The sequence below is a fragment of the Grammomys surdaster genome, unplaced genomic scaffold (genome assembly GCF_004785775.1).
Source record: "Grammomys surdaster isolate TR1022 unplaced genomic scaffold, NIH_TR_1.0 255, whole genome shotgun sequence".
NCBI classification, from domain to species: Eukaryota; Metazoa; Chordata; class Mammalia; order Rodentia; family Muridae; genus Grammomys; species Grammomys surdaster.
Genome location: NW_021604696.1, coordinates 5,066,551 through 5,087,263, shown reverse-complemented (window position 1 = coordinate 5,087,263; position 20,713 = coordinate 5,066,551). Strand labels below are relative to the sequence as shown.

The 20,713-nt window shown below is 46.6% G+C and overlaps 1 protein-coding gene across 1 annotated transcript in view; it reads right to left on the bottom strand.

Moving 5' to 3' along the window:
* The window catches only part of Plekhb2 (pleckstrin homology domain containing B2), a 34,704-nt gene extending 19,454 nt beyond the window's left edge, over positions 1–15,250 (bottom strand). The window contains exons 1-4 of the mRNA XM_028775430.1: positions 15,152–15,250; positions 2,738–2,782; positions 1,463–1,615; positions 800–902 (exon numbers count right to left, since the gene is read on the bottom strand). Of these exons, the coding sequence (XP_028631263.1) occupies positions 800–902; positions 1,463–1,615; positions 2,738–2,774 (293 nt within the window). The 5' untranslated portion in view covers positions 2,775–2,782; positions 15,152–15,250. The remainder of the gene's footprint in view (positions 1–799; positions 903–1,462; positions 1,616–2,737; positions 2,783–15,151) is intronic.
* Between the last annotated feature and the right edge of the window lie 5,463 nt (positions 15,251–20,713).

Here is a 20,713-nt window from a genome sequence, read left to right as displayed (position 1 = left end):
CCCCCCCCCAGCCCTAGAGGTCTAGTCTATTATCAAGGCAGGGAGCATGGCAGCACGCAGACAGGGAGTAGTTGAGACCACCATCTTGGTCCACAGGCAGAGAGACTCTGGGCTTGGCATGTGTTTTTGAGACCTCAAAGCTCACCCCCAGTGACACATTCTTCCAACAAGGCCACACCTCCTCATCCTTTTCAAATCATGCCAGTCCCTGAGGACTAAGCATTCAAACATATGAGCTTATGGGGGGCTGTTCTTATTCAAACCACCACGCTGCTTGAGGAGAAGGGACAGAAATCAGAATCAAGGGCACTCAGGAGATGGCTCTGTGGGTAAAAGCATCAGCCATGAAAACATAAGGACCTGAGTCTGAATCCCCAGAACTCACATTTAAAAGAGTTCAGCTGTGGAGCACTATGGCATGTGACGCAGCACTCCTATGGAGAAATGAGTAGTAGAGACAGGAGAATCTCCAGGACATCAGGGAAAATTTAATGGAAAACCAATAAAACCCTGTCTCAGAAACAAGGTGCAAGGCGAGGACCAATACAAAAATTGTCTTCTGACCTCCACCCTTGCACAGCACATGTGTGTCTTCACACATGCACACAGACATGTATACACAATGTGCACACACTCACAGACACACACATAATTAGATCCAAGAAAAGTCCCCGTTGTGTTTCTCCCGGAGCCCCAGCCTGGAGGGAGACTCTCCTCCCACTCTCTTCCCTTCCTAACAAAGGGAAATTAGAGCAGAAAACAATCTGCCAATTAAACACATACTACGATGAGCACTCACAGGCAATCGTCTGTGCTCTCTGCGCAGAGACTGATGGTCTTCCCGTCTCGGCAAACGATCTGCAGCAGACAGTCTCTGGGCTTCCCATCTGGAGGCTGGATGTCTAGGAGAAACAAGCAGAACGGAGGAGTAATCCATAGCTTGGGTTTTGCCTGTTTTTGTTTTGTTTTTCCTCCCTAGGCATTCTTACACCTAACAACCCAGAGAAGTGAAGACAGACTGCACGTCACTGCTTGGGAAACAGCTTGGGGCCTAACTCAGAAACGGAAGGGAATCTACTGGCCAGCTGCAAAGGAAGATGGCATTTGCTCCCCATAAAATGAACATAGGGAAAGATGGCTGACCCCTGCATCCACCAAACTACATCCTGCTTCCAAGAACCTGATAAGACTACCACACAGGCAGTGTCTAAATCAGAAAATCAGCATGACCTAAGAGGGCTCCCACCTTTCTTGGAGTTGTTAGCAATCTGCTTCCTTCTCCCCAGATGAAGTGATGCAGGCTGGACCAAACTCCAATGGGGGAAAAATATCTATCTATCATGACGTTCAGGATGTGAATGCTCAAGCCCCACTATGGCTGCCCTGCCTGGACAGAGTCCAATTTGACATTGGAAGCAGACACACTAAAAAAGGTAGGGTGGTGGTCCTGGGCACAGCTTACCCCGACACTCATGCCCTGTGCGGATATTGATGCAGTCCACAGGCATGTGGACCTTATCCTCTATGCTCTGCCTAGTCTGGTCATCGTAGTAGATCAGGTGACCATCTGACCACAAGTCGAACCAATTCTTCTTCCAGCGTTTCAGAATGGTGCCTGGGGGGCAAATAGAGAGAGTTGGCTTTGGGTTAGAATGACAAATGCTGTCCCCAGTGTGCAGCAGGCACAGAAGAAACCAATCAACCAGAAGCAATCCACCGAGCTGGCAGTGGAAACAGACAGGGCCTGGTCACTCCCACTTTAACAGTGTGGGCACCAGAAGGCTGCCAATGAAGACTGTACCCCTCCAAGGGGACACTGAGGAAGATGGAGAGGAACACATGTAAAAGCCAAAGGGTAGAAATGAGGTCTGCCATTTGGATACAATATGGCCACTGTACCTGTGAGCTCCCTAGCTGTGGATACCTACACAAGGCCCACACAAGACTGAGCCTTGCAACATTCCATCACAGATGAGAAAAACACATAATGACAATATACCTTCAAAAAAAAATCTCACCTTTCAAGACCATGACACTGCCTAAGGAGAAACCAGAAGCCTGACAAAGGGCTTGTCCTTGAGTCTGAGCAAGGTGCCCCTTCACCCCTATCCTCAGGAGGTTGGGAGGACAAAACTCAAGAGAGGGGAGTCCTCAGGGTCTGCGGCTACTCTCTGAGATAGCAGGTAAGGCCAGTATTACTCACTCTAGGCTAAGACTACCCATAGACCTCCAGAGCACAGCACAGCTCCAAGTGGAGAAGAAGTAGCTGGCTCTCCCTGTTTGCCAGCCTATTATTATTTGAGTGGCAGCCTAGGAGACAAACAGCTGGTTCACAGTAGCCATGTCTAGGAGACTGGACCTCAAGCCAAAGAACCAAATTTCTTCTGGAGACAAAGATTTGCTAAACTCGTGCACCCACCAAGGCAAGTCTCCCCATTGATCCTTCTCAGGTCCCAGATAGGACAGGTCATTTCCCACACACAGAGGCCAGAGACAGGGAAGGCAAGCTTACTCAGACCCAACGACCTCAAGTCAGCCATTAGTAATAAAGTACGGGAGAAGGGGAGCGGAGCAGAGCCCGCCTTCCTTCCTGGTTCCTATCAGCTCCATGTTTCCAGGAGGACTGTCACAGAGCTCTAGCGAGTCCCAGAGGAGATGCATGGCAAGGGCATTAAGCAGACGTGACTGTTTGCAAACATCATCATCTGTTTTAGGGTTCTCGGGTGTTTCTACTCACTCTGTCGCTGTAACCATCCACTCTTCACGAACGCCATCTCTTCAGCTGCAGGAGAGAGAGCAGAAAGGTTTGGGATCAAGAGTGAGGAAAAGAATGGTTCACCTGGCTTGTTTCACCCCCTCCGCTCCAGCTCCCCGCTCCCCGCCCGCCGTGTGAGCCAAGGAACAACCCAAAGACACGTGACCTCACACTACTTAACATTTATCAAAGCCTCCTCCAAAGGTCTATACCACCCACCCTTCCTCCCACCTCCTGAGTTCCAATAGACTCAGGGCAGCTCCAAAACTACTGACACTCAGCTCTGCTAAGGACTTGAGGCTTCTCACGACACACTCAAGTGTCCTTGAGACCTGGAGTCCAGCTGCCTGGAGTCAGCCTAACTCCAATGTGTTCCACAGACTAACATGTGGTATCAGATGAGTAGCTAGTTCAAGGAAGAAAACCTTGGGTCTTCAAGAAAAACACTGAGAGATTTAATTCCATAAAAATAGACTAGAGAGATGGTTCAGCACGCCCTGCTCTCCCAGAGAGCCCCAGTGCTGTGCCCAGTGCCAATATGTCAGTTTACAACTGTCTAGAACACCAGTTTCCAGGGATCGGACCCCCTCTTCTCTCCTCCGCAGCCACTGCATGCACATGATACACTTACAATACACACAGACAAAACACCCATACACACAGAATGAAAATAAAAACTGAAGACCACCTTGGGCCAGTGAGATTGCTTAACAGGTAAAGGCACTGCCAGTACGCCGGACGACGTGAGTTTAATTCCTAGGATCCACATGCCGGAGGAAAACTGGCTCCCACAAGTTACCCTCTGACCTCACATGAGCACCATAGCACAAGCATGTCCCTCCACAGTAATAATAGGTACAACTCTAAAAATATGGATGTATGGGGTGGGGGGTGTCAAAAGACTAATGACAAATGAGGAAAACCATTGCACAGATGGCAGCAGTGATGTCTCACACACATACACACAAACACACACACACACAAACACACACACACACACACACACAGCCATAAAACAAACATGATTAAACTCATAAGATACTCAATTTGGGTCAAGAAGAGAGCTCAGTAGATAAAGGGGCCTGCGGCAAAGCCTGAAGTCAAGAGTATAATCTCTGAGACACGGAGGGTGGCAAGAGAAAACCTGACTCTCTCAAGTTGTCCTCTGACCTTGGCATGCATGTCAGGGCATGTGTGTGCACATACACAATCAATAATCTATCTATCTATCTATCTATAAAGTAAAATTTAAATTAGATATAAAAATTAAAGAAGATAATCGGTTTCTTCTCAACTCAAAGGACAAAATTCAAATGCTGTGTTAATAGTTTTATCCATTAGCCTGGCAAACTCCACTGCCTAGACAGGGGGAAGTGCTGTAGTGTAGAAGGCCTGGCAGGGAAAAGAGATTCCCAAAAGACACTGAGTCCCTCCCTTTGGCTATCAGACTGTAAAACAAGACACCATGGGGAATTGAGATTTCCCCAGGCATCTCATTCTGGAAAGGAAAGGCTGAGGCCTGGTGTAGCCAGAAGGAGAACTATTCTGGAAAGAGAATCTTCACGGACAGCTTGTCAGACCACCTTGCAGGAGAGACTGGGTCAGTGCTGGGTGAGACCACTCCTTGACCAGGACTGGAAAGCATATGTCTGGACCTCTACTTAAACTTAAACTTCATGTTGGGACCCAGAAGACAGACTGGTGGGAGTGGGGGCTGTTATTGGGTCTCTTCATCTCTTTTTCTCAATGTAGACACATAATCACAAACCGAATCCAAAAAAACCAGCCTCCAGCTTTTTTCCCAGAGACTGTGAACAGAGACATGCCCACTGCTTCTGGCTGCCATCTTGTGATGGGGTGGGGATGGGGGGCAGCCCAAAGGCAGCTGACCCTGAAGACAGCTGCGCTTACCAACTGGGCTAATCCCGAAACCCATCTGTGATGTGGTTAATCCCGAGGGTTGATCAGCTTGATGGGACCTAGAATCACCTGGCTGAAGACCTCTGGGCGTGTCTGAGAGAATTCGAAGATAAGATTAACTAAAGCAGGACAACCCACCCTACATGTGGGCAGCGCCATCCCACAGGCGCTTAGAATGAGGAAGAAAGTGAACCTAACACCATCATTTACCTATCTGCTTCCTGACTACAGACGCAATGCTCAGCCTTCCCGTCACGATGAGCTGTATCGCCCAAACCAGAAGCCAAAATAAGCCCTTACTCCCTTAAGCTGCTTCTCAGCAGGCATTTGGTCCACAGCAGCAAGAAAAGAAGCTAATACATCACTCTAATCCAGGGCTTTCTCCTTAGCAAACTTACAGGTTTGTATTTTTAAACTATGTTGAATGAGGTTCCCAGCGCTAACAGTTTGAAACATTCTCCCAATAGAGTTACCAACAGTTACAAAATGGAATCAGTAACTAGTCTCAGAGCACTGATTGTGTATCCATCCTCATCCTAGTCACTAAATGTGGGACAGTGGGTCTTGCCAGGAAACTTGGTAAGGGAGAGCGTGGTCTGAGTCCCCAGAAATTCGAGTATTCACCTAAGACAGTAAGCGGCTCCCTGCTCCCTGCCAGATTCCTGGCCTCGAACATGAGAAACACTTCCCACATAAGGAACCGTGACCTGTGGTCACTTCAACCTAGAACAGAGTTCTCCATGCTAATGAGGTACCTAGAGGCCCTGAGGGCTTAGCCAATAAGTACCCTTTCCCAGACATTCCTCCCTGAAAAGATAGTCTCTGGTCCACCCTGAGGAGTTGGTAGCATCCATTTTCCACGATGAACAACCAATAAACAGTTTAGAACTAAGGACTGTCTCTTTCATCTACCACCGCCATGGGGAGCATCGGGAAGACCTTCACCTACAGAGACGCATTTTAAGTCTCCCATAGGTCTCTCTGTGCTTCCAGACAACCACAGCTACCAATGAGCTAAGCCGGAGCTCCCAGCCCCTGCCCTAAGTCTTGTTTGAAACCCCAACTTCATTCTCAACTTCTCTGTGCAGTTTTCTAACAGCGACTAGATGCCCAAGAGTGAGGGAATACCAGCTTCAGCCCCCCCACCCCCACCCCAGCAGTGTCTCTGTGCTTCCTAGAAACCCAGCACTCTGCTGTAGCTGCGGCAGGGTGGTACTGGGATAAGCACAGTCCTGCTCCTTGCATTTCGCCTCTCCAACAGCAGTGCCCAGCGGCGCGGTGGAACTCAGACCCACAACTAGAGACAAAGATTAGTGTGTGCTTCATCTACCTTCTAGGTATGTGTTCACACCAAAGAACCACTCACTGAGTAGAATCCAGATTCGAGAAGGAGTTAGACAGAAGCCTACACATCTAAAAACACAGGAATGTGTCTGATACATGCAATGCGTGAAAGGTGTTACAGAAGAAGGAAACTGGAATCCCTGATTGGGAAGAGGGTCCAGCAGGATTTCCTATATAGGCCTGAGGACCAGAATTTGGATTCCTACCAACCACGTAAATGCCAGGATCTCTAGTGTAAGCTAGACTAGTCAAACTGGCAAGCTCTGGTTCAGGTAAGAGACCCGACCTCAATGAAGAAGGTGAAGAGATATCAAGAAGATACCCTATGTCACACACACGCATCTGCAGAAACGTATGCCCACACACACGCAACATACACACCACACACACATAAGCAAAATTGAAAACTGAATAGGGAAAAAAAAAGACTTCGCTGTAAAACCTTCCTGAGGAGTAACCCGCCCAGTGACCCAAGCAGCATCTGATCCGGGAATATCCTGTCAACCTTCAGTTGAATGCAGACAATTCTCACTTCTCCCTCAGAGCCCAGATGTATCTTTAAGGCCAGTATCCTCTCAAAGGACAGGGTGCATCTTGTGAGTGAGCTGGCTATAGTTAAGAGGCCTATTAAAATACCAAGATGGGGACAGCCAGATGACATAGTGATTAAAGACACTGACCGCCAAGCCTGAGGATCTGAGTTCAAGGCTCAGAACCTATATGATAGAAGGGAAGAACCAACTCTCACAAGTTGTCCTCTGACCTCCATACACATGCACACACACATACACACAGGCTGTGGCGCGTGTACACACACACACACTAGAATGGGGCTGGAGAGATGGCTCAGCGGTTAAGAGCATATACTGCTTTTGCAGAGGACCTTTGCTCAATTCCCAGCACCCAAGTGGGTAGTGATGCAGAACTAGAATCCCAGCGAAGGCTGAAGCAGGAGGATTCAAAATCGAACCAGTGAAGGCTGGACGGTACTTGAGCATGAAAGTTTAGACTGTGGCACTGCTAGAAAACACATCTTAGTTTGCTTTCTGCTGCTGTGATAAAACACTGACCAAAAGCAATATGGTGAGGAAGCGGCTTACTTGGCTTACACATCTGGGGTCACTGTCCACTGAAGGAAGAAGCCAAGGCAGGAACCTGGAGGCAAGAACTAAAGCAGAAGCCACATGGAGATGCTACTTACTGGCTTGCTTCTCTTGCTTGTGCTGCCTGCTTTCTTACATAAACCAGGAGCTCACACGGTGAGCCAGGCCCTCCATAACAATCATAAGACAATGACTTGCCTATAGGCCCACAGACTCGTCTATAGGCCTCTCTGATAAAAGCAGCGTGTTGATAAGGACGCATGTTGGATTTACTACTTACGATGTTAGGTTTGCATGTTAAGACAAAAGGCTAAGCTAACAACCAAAAAGACCAGACTTCTGCCAGACTTCTGAGTGGAGGGCTCAGGAGTCCTGGGACTGAAAAAAAGAGGAGCAGGCTTGAAGGTAACTTGAACTTGAGTTGTTAAGGAAACAGCCCTGGGGATCTGACCCTTGCATTCACAAGCTAAGGATTGTGCCAGGGATTCTCAGGCAGGATCTCACTTACACAGTGTCTACAGAAAGGTCAGAAGAAGCCCTGTCAAAGGGAGCACCCCGTGACACCTTACGGCTTACACCCAGGTCAAAGAGGGCAGAGTGTACTCCGGAGGCAGTGAAGCTGAGGTGTGAGGCCATGTGACTCAGGGTAGAATAAGGAAGTAAACGGCATTTTTGTCTTCTGGTCTCCTGGGCAGTGCCCCTGGTAACAGTCCACACAGTCACTGTTTCCAGGTTTCTATCAGCAGCACCCTGCCCTGGCCTCTGGCTGCCAGGCCAAAACAGCATGTGGCACAGACCAGGGCCTCCACCCCAGAGAAAACAACCTAATGTACACACAGGGCGGTCCTTAGGAAACAGACTGCCTGGCTCCCCAACCACATCCTGAACTCTGCTCCTGACCACAAAGCTTTGAGAACAATGGTCTCTGGAGAAATGGAATTTTCCCGGGAGTCTCACACTGGAAGGGAAAGGGTCTGCCCCAGGGGAGGCAGGTCTTCCATAAGAGAATCCACTCAGGTCTGGCTCATCAGACCACCCTGCAGGATGGACTGGTACTCAACCAATGATGAGCCAACGATGCAGGCCTTGACCAGAACTGCTGAGTTATGCATGCTTCTAACCTTCTATTTAAATCTGAACCTCGGGGCTGGAGAAATGGCTCAGCTAAGAGCAGAGCAGGTTCAACCCTCAGCACACACCTGAGTGCTCACAACACATCCAGTCACAGGACACCTGATACCCTCTTCTGCCTTCTGCACTATGTGCATGTAGCGCACAGACGATATTACAGACACAAAACACCCCTATGTGTAAGACAAAGGTAAGTAAATATAAAAATAAATAAATCTAAATCAATCTCCCATCGGGCCCTAAAAGCCAGATGTGGGGGGAGGGGTATGTGGCCTTTCACCATCATCTGTCTAATTGGGCTATTGAGGGCCTGTGGCTGAGTCTACCTTGTTCATGCCGCCATTGTCCAGGCTCCTGCCATAAAAACACTAGCATCAAACAGATTGTTCAAAACATCCAGAGCTCTGGGTTAAAATAACCAAAACTGCAATAGGGCTGGGGTATAGCTCAGTGGCAGAGCATTTGCCTGGAACATGTGTAGCCTGGGGTTCATCCCCCAGAACCAAAGAGAAAGGGAAGGAGAGGGAAGCAGGAAAAGAAAGGGGGGAGAAAGGAAGAAGGAGGGAGAGAGGAAGGAAGGAGGGAAGGAGGGAGAGAGGGAGGGAGGGAGGGAGAAAGGGAGAGAGGGAAGGAGAGACAGAGGGAAGAGGAAGGGAAGGGGAAGAAGAGGAGGTAGGTGGTGGTGGTATCTTTTTCTCAGAAAGAAAAGGGAGAGATTGGAGACCTGGTTGAAGTACTTGCAACCAAGTTTGAAGAATTGAGTTCAACCCCTATTCCCAGGACCTAAAAATGGTGGAAGGAGAGAACTATTCCCTCCAGCTGTAATCAGGTTTATGTGTATACACCTGTGTGTGCCTGTGCACAGTCAATAAATTAAAAAAAACATTTTAAATGATTAAATTTTAAAACCATTTCTTTGAGTTTTTCAAGACAGGGTTTCTTCATTTTAGTTTCTGGGTAGGTGTGTCTATATGTCACATGACTGCAGATGGCCTGAGAAGGCCAGAAAAGAGCCTCAAATGCCCTGGAACTGGAGTTACAGTTACAGGTGATTGTGAGCTGTCCAGTGTGGATGCTGAGAATAAACTCGGGTCTTCTGAAAGAGCAGGACTATGCTCTTAACTGCTTTCCCCCTAAATAAATAAAAAATTTAAAAAAAAAATTTTTTTTTGGAGGAAGGTTGAGACAGGGTTTCTTTGTGTAGTCAGGGTTGTTCTATAACTTGCTCTATAGACCAGAATTAGGCTGGCCTCAAACTCAGAAATTCACCTCCTTCTGTCTCTGGAGTGCTGGGATTAAAGTCATGTGCCACACTGCCTCGCTTAAATTGAGATTTTAAAAGGGAAAACAATTCTGCTAAAAACAAAGGTTATATAACTTCTCAGCATCAATAAGTAATAAATAAATACCTGTTTATATGATTTTGGAAAACCACCGAGAAAGAACAAAGAAGTAGCGGTGAGATAAATGTTTCCCAGAACAACATGCTTCTAGACGCCTCAGAACTTTTAAAAGATCCTTGGGTCTGAAGGGAGGCAGGGCAGCTGGGAGTCCACAGTGTTGCAGAGTTCAGTTCCCAGCATCCATGGTGATCTGCTCACAATCTCTTGCGACTTCAGCTCCAGGGGATCCATGGGTGCTGTACACAGGTGCATGCTTTGTTGCTGTTTGTTGTTGTTGCTGGTGGTAAGCTACTCAGGCTAGTTGGGCCTGGTGGCATGTGCCTTTAATCCCAGAGCCCTACCACCTACAGGCAGGTGGATCTCTGGAAATTCAAGGATTACTCTATCTATATAGTGAATTCCAGGCCAGTTACGGCTATGTAGGAAGACACTATCACAAGAATGAATAGATAAATCCTCAGCAAGACAGATGACTGAAACCTTGATGTACAGAAGAAAGACACAGAAATTGAGGAGTCGCACCAAGGAGTAGCAATCTGCAAGGCCCAAGACTCTCATCAACAATGCAAGAAGCTGGGGCTGGAGAGATGGCTCAGAAGTTAAGAACACTAGCTGTTCTTCCAGAGGACCCTGGTTTGATTCCCACCACCCACATGGCAGCTATGTGTCTGTAACTCCATTCCCAGAGAATTGGATACCTTCTCTGGGCTCTGCAGGCATTTTTTTAGATGTGTATATACATATATATTTTTTTTCAATAAACACAAACATGGAATGGTGAACTGGCGTTCCCAGAATGAAAACAAAAACAACAGCAACAACAAAAAGAAAAACTCCACAGAATTAAGTGATAGATTCCACAAGGCTGGTGTACTAATTAAAACTCCCTACTGTGGAGAGTTGGAATGTTACAGATCCAGAGACAAATTACCTTGAGCTATCTTTAGCTCCCATCTGCTGCCAACATCTGACCTAACATTCTTTCAAAATGTAAACCTTTGCATTGCATTGACTTAGCAGACAGCTAGATGCCTGCTTTGCCCCACATGCTGGTAATCTGTCTAACTGATGTTGCACTCACGTGCCCTGACCTAAGACTTTGTTCGTTCTGTTTGTTCAACTGGAACTTGTCATCCAGGGAAAAGTGAATCCGTGTTCGGGAGCCACGGTGGTCTCTCGTACTCATCTAAGAACAAACCATATATGCTTTGAGGCAAAAGCTGGGTTTTACACTGACGCATCCAAATTACCTTCAAAGGCACTGTCTTAGCTTAGGCTTAAACCTAACTTAGATTTCTATCACTGTGACCAAAACAACTTAGGGAGAAAGGGTTATTTTGCTCACAGTTTCACATAATCAAAGCCATCGTCAAAGGAAGGAGTGTGTCTTCCGGGACTCTGACCAGGTCACATGATGTTCATGTACCCTGGGTACTCTTCCCACCCCTACGCTAAGTATATTAGTCATTTTCCTAACTGCTCTGACAGAATAACTGACAAGAGCCATTTGCTGAAGGAAGGGTTTACCCAGGTCACAGGTCACCAACTAAGGGGACATGATGGCAGTGGGGACATGCAGCACCTGCCACCTTGCATCTGTAGTCAGGAAGTCAAGATACTCAGATCAGTTTCTCCCTTTTATTCAGTCCAGAACCCCAGCCCATTGCGGGGTGCCACCAACATTTAGAGTAGATTTTCCACCTCAATTAACCCAATCCAGAAAGCCCCTCACAGGCAAGCTCAGAGGTCTGTGTTCTAGGTCATCTTAGAGCTTGTCAAGTTGACAGTCAGTGTTAATGATCACAGAATCTGTTTAACACTGACTCTCCCGACACTTTCTCCTGCTGGAGAAATAGCTACCTGAGGTTGAATATTTCTGTCAAGTCCCTTCTCCAAAAACACTTGAATATTATTTCAGCCAATTTTACAAAATCTTATCAAGTTGAAACATATAAACATAAAAAAACAAGGCTTAGAAATCTCAAGTAAGTTACCCAAGGTGGCCAACTGAGCCAGGATTTGAACACAGGTCTTTTGGGTCCAAAGTCTATATTTAGGAACATTAGCCTTTATGAAGTTTTAAAATATATGCCCATAACCATGCTTCCTGACTTTTAGCTGCTATAATACAGTCACTAAAATTCCCCCTTCCGACTTGAAAGCAAAGAGAATTATCAGAAAATAAAGTAGACGGATTTCATCTAGGTTGGACTCTTGGTTTTGGTATATGCCCTGTTTTTGTTTTGTTTCGCCAACTTGACACCATCTTAGAGTTACAAGGGTAAAGGAACCTCCACTGAGAAAAAGCCTCCATCCATTTGCCCATAGGAAAGCCTGTAGGACATTTTCTTGATTAGTAACTGATGTGGGAAGGCCCAGACCACACTGGATGTGGCTACACCTGAGCCTGGGCTTCACAAGAAATACCAATTTAATTACGTCTTTCCTCCCTCAGTTTGTACTGTACAGTTTTGGATTAGTTGCTGACGCTAATCAAATAATTCTTTAATTTGTCTGGCACCCACTAATGCAGAAGAAAAGGCTGGGGAAAAAGAAAAGAAAGAAAGAAGTCACACATGAATGTAAGCTAAAAGCACAGCCAAGCTTTCAGGAGTCAAGGAAAGCCCCCCCCCCCCTTCACCCTATCTCTAGCTAGTGCTGCAGGAGCAGGTTTCTGGGTAGCTACTCTGACAGGAGACGGAATGTGCTTAAAAAAAAACTGCTCAGATTTCACAAAAGGCTAAGACAGTTCATAAAATCGTCTCGTCTACAAACAAAACACTCAAAGTGTTTCTTCAGCTCTGACCCAGTTCTCTTGCCTCCTAGCTCCTGAGCCCTGAAGGCCTCAGGGAAACTTTGCTGCTTTTTCTTTACCCATCTCAACAGCATACATGCTTACTGTTGCAAACAGCTTTATGCTGGAAAGTTCCTTACAGGTATAAAGCTGATTGAGCATTACCTACACTCAGCAGCAGCAGGCCACCACCGCCCGTGTGACACAGGACCAACAGATATGACTCATTACTGACCACAGGGAATGAAAAAGGACAGGAAGGGCAGATACGAGCAGTATACTCAATCTACTCTGTATTTTAAGGACACAGGACACATTTGTAATCTGTGTCATAGAAAGGAATCTGTAGACACACCCTATTCAAGGTTTTCGGTTCTGAGTTAACCCCCGTCTAGGTGACACAGGGAGGTACACAGGACTCAGACACTTAAGAGTGTCTAAATGGAGCTAAACAGAGAACCTGGAATGGAGACATGCGGGCGATAAGGAGAGGTGACAGACACCATAGACTTCAGGGACTAAGAGGGGCAAGACTGTGTCTGGCATGGAAGGCAGCCTCTGTTTCCCCTTCCCTGTAATGCCTCTGGCTGCAGCTGACAGGCGTGAACTCCCCTCCCTCTCAGATCACCGGCTCTCTGCATAAACTACAACTTAAAAGTTCAGGTCCTAGCTAGAGAGATAGGAGATAGAAAGGGGTTGGGGCAGACAAACAGACAGACATAATGAAAGAGAGAAACTGATTTCATAAATTCAGTCTTTATTACCAGATTTACTTACAAAAAAATGTGCTTACACCCTTAATTTACTGAACACTTACTATGTGTCTGACAGGAAAACACCATAACCCAGTTTTGGCTCCTGCCCCAAGGAAGATTGGTGGAAAATCTCTCACACAGAGAATAAATACCACAGACACCAGATAAACCCAGGCAAACACCTGCTGGACTAGAGGGTCTCTTCCCAAGCCACCTGCTCAAATCATACCCTGCTGACCACCCAAAGTCAAAACTTCGGAGCCCACAAAATACTCCAAACATCCTAAGGAAGGAGCCAGGGGCAATGGTTAATCCCAACTCCGTGGCTTTCTTCATTCCAGAAGGCAAGCCCACAGCACAGGCTGGTGGACACACAGCCATGTTTGGTCAATACTCCTTCAGCTAACACTCACTGCCCTAAGGAAGTAGGCAATAAATTCCAGCTGCCACCCTACCACTTCCTGTAAAGTGGAACAAGTCACTTCCTGCATGGGTCACTTCAACCTATCCTAGTCAGATGAAACATACATGGGGGGGCGGCAGTTGGAGGAATTAGTCAGTGTGTTCTGAATGAGTCACATAGTCTCCCTAGGAATCTGTGAGCTTCCCATCTTTTGAAAACACTGGAAACTACTCCACTCCTTTATGAAGTCTCTTTGTAGCCACTCTGCACCTGAGAGTTGGACACAACAATTTATCCTTACTCCAAACAAAACCCCCTGACCTGGAAAAGTCTCGATCTAACTATTGTTATTGCATAACAATAAAATAAAACAAAAAGGAGTTAGGGCTTGCACAATCAAACATGGAAAACTACAGGCACTATAATACAGACCATGAAAGTGCAGAGGAACAGGAGGGCCCACCATAGCAGGGCAACCCCAGGAAGAAGGAAGAGGGCGGGGGGGGGGGGGGGGGGGGGCGGGAGGTGTCTTAGTAAGGCAGTAGCAGTCCCTTGTGAAGTCACAGGAACTATCAGAAAGGCCAGACTGGCCCATCAGAAGAAGAACCCGCACCACCTCACCCAACATGGGTGGAGAAGGGGAGGGAGAGTCAGGAGTAAGCGGCTCTATGGAAGATACCATTAGGACAGGGGACACCGGGAAAGGGATGCCTAGGGCTGGGGAGGATACATCAAGAAGTGGGCCTTTGGGGAACCCGGAAAGGACCCTGAGGAAAGGGGGCGCGGTTCAAGACAGGACTGGTCACTGGGTCAGGAGAAGATAAGATTATGATGAGGAACACTGAGGAATCCCTGCAAGGACCCAGGAGAAAGGGGAGAGGCGCTGGGCTAGACAGGACCATAAGGAAGACTTGGAAGGGCTGGGAGGATAGATCAGGAAGTGGGGAAGGGACAGACTTGGAGGGGGAATACAACCAGAATCTGGGACACTAGCGACAAGGGAGGAGTCAGGAGATGGAGAGGAATACAATCAGGATGGGGACGCTGGCGAAGAGGGAACGCAGTAGCTGGGGGTGGGGGGGGGGAGGGATACAATTAAGATGGAGGACACGGGGTGAGCGGGGAGGAGGCAGAGAAAGGCTGGGTTAATACAATGAGGATGGATACTGGGGGAGAGGTGGGAGCTGGGGTGGGGGTAAGATCAGAGCGGCAGACATTAGGGACAAGGGAGCGGTGTGGGTCAGAATGGAGGCACACTGGAAAAGGAAGGCAAGAGCAGGGGAGGATCATTAGGGAAGGGGAAAGGAACAGGAACGGGGGGGGGGGGGTCACCGAGGAAGAGAGAGAGAGAGGACGAGGGGCTGAAGAAGTGGGCGCGGCCAGCAAGGTTGGAGTTCCCCAGAGCGAGGCTTGGAGAGGGGGTGTTGGCGAAGCGGGTTACCCCCGGAGGGGGGGTGAGCAGGGCCAAACAGGGTACTCGGACCGGGGAGGTCCCAGGAAGGGGTCGCACGCGGGCGCAGGGGGGCACCGCGGGCACAGTCACCTGCGAATGTTCAGGCCGCCAGACAGGGATCAGGCTGAGAGTGCAAGGTCGCCGGCTTCTCCTGCTTCCCCGCTGGACGCGCGAGTCCAGGTCCTGCGTCACCGGCTCGCGCCCACGCGCATGCGCGCGAGGCAGGTGCCACCCGGGTGCAGGGCCGAAGCCAAGGAGTTGCTCTTAACCTGGGCTGTTATCTGCTCAAAGGTGGCTTTAAGTATCTTGATCTTGGCCTCTAAACACAGAGTTTCGTAGACAAATGCGTGATAGCGAGACTGGGGCAAGCCAAGGGCAAGCTGAGCCTGGGACATCTCGGAGCCAGAAATGAAGACCTGCATGCTTAAAAACAGGAAGATGGAGATGTCAAAAATGAAACAGCAAGCAGGGAGCAAAACCGGAAGTCTTAGTAATAACTCACATAGAAATGTTTGGCTTAGAATATAAAATATAACGATTAAAAAAAAAATGAGGAAGGAGCCGGGGGTGTTAGTACAGGACTATAATCTCAGAACTGAGGAGGCTGAGTCAGGAGGATAACAAGTTTGAGGCCGGCCTGGGCTACATACCACGGTCTCAAAACTAGAAAACAGTTAGCATGGTGGTACACAACTGTAATCTCAGCACTTGAGAGATGTGGAAAGAAGATACGAAGTAGGATCAAGGTTATCGTTGGCTGCTTAGTGAGCTAAGGCCCGTCTAGGAATTCACGAGATCCAGTTTCAAAGTTAAAAAAAAAACCCTACTTGAATTATAGTGCCTTGTGTATCTCACTGTTTTTTTTTTCTAGGTTCTTAGTGTCTCAGACAATGAATTGGACAAGACACAGAATAGAAGTCGTCAAAGTGTACATTTGTTTTTAAAAATGCATGGACTACACTCCCTAGAATGGGAACAACCTGAGCAAGCATAAGACCCAAGACCCCCATGACCTTTTGGAGGGATTGTTTTATGAGTTTAATGAAAGAGCAAATGCCCTGGGTAGAAATTAGGTTTACCCTGATTGATGGATTGAAATTACCCTTTACCCTGATTGACGGATGGGTTGTTAGGTAGCATTGGACCATCTTTGAGTTGGTGGGTCATACATCCTATAGTTTTGTGCATGTGCCCCCTCACGTTTATACCTGAAACAGTAAACAAATTTCCGTTAATATTTCACTTCAAAAAAAAAATGTACCCTCATAATACGTATACCCAATGCTGGTTTTAGATGGACTTGTGTATCTGCCTTATCTATGCTTCTACCAGGTAATGCCTAATCTCAAACTACCTACAGGAGAGATGGGTGTTGCCTCATGGTAAGGAGACCCAAGGGTCTGTCTGTCTGTCTGTCTGTCTGTCTGAGAGGGAGTATGTGTACATAATGCAAGTTCCTACTGAGGCCAGAGATGCCCTTAAGAGCAGCCAGTACTCTTAATTGCTAGATATCTCTCCAGCTCCCAAAATTTTCTTTAATGAATATATACAAAGGTGATACATACACACATACATACCATACATACCTTAAATAATAAGAAAAAGTTGTTATATTTGAATATAGTTTAAGTTAAATATGTTTTCCAGCAACTAGTGAAGATGCTTAAGTATCTGCTTGTAAGTTTGCTGGCTTAGTGAAATTGGCTTTGTGTCCTAACTCCCTGTCAAGAAGGAAGAAGAAGACCCACTATACAAGAGTGAAAACATTCTCAGAAGGCCCACTGTGTGTGTGAGCACCTCAGAAGGCCCACTGTCCTCAGGCCTACTGTGTGTTAGCACTTATAGAAGGCCCATTGTGTGTGTGAGCACCTGTCCTCAGAAGGCCCACTGTCCTCAGGCCTACTATGTGTGAGCACTTATAGAAATCCCACTATGCGTAAGTTGAGCACATGTTCTCAGAAGGCCCACTGTGTGTGAGTGAGCACACATCCTCAGAAGGCCCACTGTGTGTGAGTGAGCACCCACTCTAGCCCACATGAGTCTGTGCTGAAAGTTTAGTTCCTGGTCTAAGCCCAATAGGGCACACTGAGGGGCCATTCCAGGGTGTCATACTTACTCACCTGTGTTCTGTGGCCTTCAGTTCAGTCAAATTACTTTGTGACTAGTCCCACTTTCTTTCTTTCTTTCTTTCTTTCTTTCTTTCTTTCTTTCTTTCTTTCTTTTTTTTGTTTTTTTTTTGTTTTTTTCAGACAGGGTTTCTCTGTGTAGCCCTGGCTCTCCTGGAACTCACTCTGTAGACCAACTAGTCTCACTTTCTTGTTTACCTCAATTATTACTTTGAAAAAGAAGTGGAGTGGGTCATGGTGGTGAGCACCTATGGTCTCAGTACCTAGAAGGTGGCGGTAAGAAGATCTAGAGTCTGGGGCCAGCCTGGACTACAGGAAGGGACAAGAGATAGAACCCTGCACTCAACTCAACATGCTAAACCAAACTAGAATTTTACTTCCTCAAAAACTATGCCAGCTGAAGGCCTGTGAGACGGCTCAACGGATAAAGTGCGTGGTGAGTATACCTGAAGGCTGGAGTTGGGGGTCCCTGAGCCATGTCAAGGTCAGAGAAGGGAAAGAACTCCACAGAGCTGTCCTCTTGTGTGCGCCTTCACATCATAACTGCACACATAGTAATAATAATCAATAATTAATAATACACCTTTGCCTCTAGCTAAATTGTTGATAGAAAAACATATTTTTCTATTAGGCCTTTCTAAAACAAATGAACGGACTAAGGAAACATTGAAATGCTTTTTAAAAAGTGAGCAATGAATTCCTAAGTAAGTCATCAACAGAAGAGAAAGGGTTCATGCAGCCAACATCCTACAAATAAATACAATCTAAAAATACAATTACATTAAAATGAGTGGAATGTAGATTTTCAGTTAAAAAAGCATCAACGATAATTAGCAACAACTCAATGTGTAGGACGTGAGATAAACCAATGACTAGAAATGGATGTTTGTACATCCATAAGTTGGTCTGACTCTTGATAATATGGGGAAAGCTTTAAATTAGTTCATCTCAGCCAGGCGGTGGTAGCACACGCCTTTAATCCCAGCACTTGGGAGGCAGAGACAGGCGGATTTCTGAGTTCGAGGCCAGCCTGGTCTTCAGAGTGAGTTCCAGGACAGCCAGGGGTACACAGAGAAACCCTGTCTCAATAAAAAAAAATTAAAAATAAAAAAATAAAAAAAATAAATTAGTTCATCTCAACCAAGCATAGTGACCCACACTGATACTCCTGCTTCAGAAGGTGGAGGCAGGAAGATCAGGAGTTCAAGGCCAGCCTGGCCTCCATGATACCCACACAATCAAAGAAACAAACCTACAACTCCATCTCTTTGATCCACTTATCTGGGCTGAAGGAGATAGCTCGGAGATTGAGTGGGTATTGGTCTTCTAGGGGAGCTGAGTTCAGTCCCCGGTGCCCAGTTCATAACTTCTTTATACTCCAGGTACAGGAGATTTGACATTCTCTTCTTGAGGGTGCCCGCACTAATGTAAGCATGAACCTCCCCACTCCTCCTCCACACTCATACACACGCACAAATAATTAAAACTAGAAAAATGAGTGCTTTGGTTTTGAGATAACGATCCTCAGTACATGAAGACTCCATTCAAAGATTGTTTGCAAGGTTGTATATTGTGCACGTAATAAATGGAAATCAAAAAAGCCATAGATATGATGTAAACTTAACTAATTAGGAAGATTGTTGAAGTCCGTAGCAAGCATGACACATACATGAAGTTATCAGAGCTCACAGCTTATTGAGGGTAGTGAAGCTACCCTCAAAGTACAGACACTTTGAAGAGCTTTTCCCCTTCATTATAAGGACTGTGGGGAGGGGAGGGAGCATGCATACTACAACACACGTTTACATGTCAGAGGACAAGATTCAGAGGTCAATTCTCATCTTATCTTACACTGTAGGTTCTGAGGATTTGACTAAAGTTTTTAGGCTTGTTCAGTGAGTCCTTTTAACAGCTGAGCTGTCTTATCAGCCCTAGACTATGGTTTTTAATAATGGCTGTGCTTGGGAAATGGCTTCCTAAATTCCTGGAGATTTACTGTCAAGCTATTACATATCCATGAACTCATTTGCCTGTCTCCCAGTGATGGGTGCACTGGTGCCATGTTTCAGGGCTATAATCAGCAAATTTTTATGGAAGTTTCATACAAGTCTCTGCATGATTCTATTCTCTGTGGTACAATTTGTAGGACTGCACGTTTAGTTTTGTAAGAGACAGCCAGACCCTTTTCTGAAGGGATTATGATACTTTCTGTGTTTCCAGGGGAAAAAATGAAATTTTTATTTTTCTGTAAAGAAAGCCTTCATGAATATTATGTTTCTCCTGAATCCCCCAACCTGCTCAGGTCCCACTCCATCCCAGCCTCACCACGGGCAGTTGGTGCTATTTGTTTTTGAATGCTTTTTAAATTACACAATATGTTTTTTTTTTAATTACATGTATTTCTCCTTCTTTGCACAGTGTTCTTCAGCACAGTCCTATCTCCCCATGTTGATATGTGGAAAGGCTTCTTGTTTCTTCTCTTTGCTTTCTTTTGTGTTTCAGTTAGAATTTTTACCTTGTAGATCGAACCGTTCCCGTAGTAAAGAGACGCTAGGGTTGTTTGTGCTGGCTGGATGAGATTGTCAGACTAGGGAAAGGATTCGCTGAGACAGAAGGTGGCAGAACTGGGAGTGTATAAGACAGAGGATGCTGTGTCCCTGGAGGCATTCTATGGGACTACTTTGACAGGGAAACAGGGTTCTGTGCAGGCAGTCAGGTAGTGTCTCTGTGTCATGGTGCTCCAACTCTTAGATCTTATCAGTTAGAAAACCTGTGTGCGGAAGCTCTCTCAGTGTGGTGGTGGAAATGGAAATGTCCCTCAGGCTCAGGTATTTCACTCGATTCCTTGGTGACACCAAAGGTTATGGAACATTTAGGAGAGTCAGCCTGGCTGGAGGAACTCGGTCACTGGGGGCTGGCTCTGAGTGTTTACAGCCTGACCCCGCTTTCAGCTCACCCTCTCTCTTTTGTGTTTCCAGTTGGAGATGTGATCTCTCAGCTTCCTGCTCAGGCCACCAGATGCCATATCCTGCCACCAGTGCCCATATTACAGACTCTAGCCTTCTGGAACTGTAAGCCCAAGTAAGTTCTTCCACAAGCTGCTTATAGTTGTGTTTTATCACAGGAACAAAAAGCCATGGATAATTTACTTTACTTCCCCACTGCTATGAGAAAACACGGCAGCAAAGCCAGGTGTAGTGGTGCAGGCCTTTGGACACTTGGGAAGCAGACACAGGCAGATTTCTGTTCGTCCAAGGCCAACCTGGTGTACAGAGGGAGTTCCAGGCTAGACAGGGCTACATAGTACAACCTTGCCTCAAAATATCAACAAAACAAACAAATTCTAACTAAAGCAATTTCAAGGAGAATGAGTTGGCATGGCTCACAGTTCCAGGTGATAGCCCATCATGGCAGGGCTATCACAGCACAAGAACTTGAAGGAATTGGTCACATTGTACCCACAATTAAGAATCAAAGATGGAAGGATGTGTGCTGATGTTAAGTTCCCTTTATTCATTTTATACAG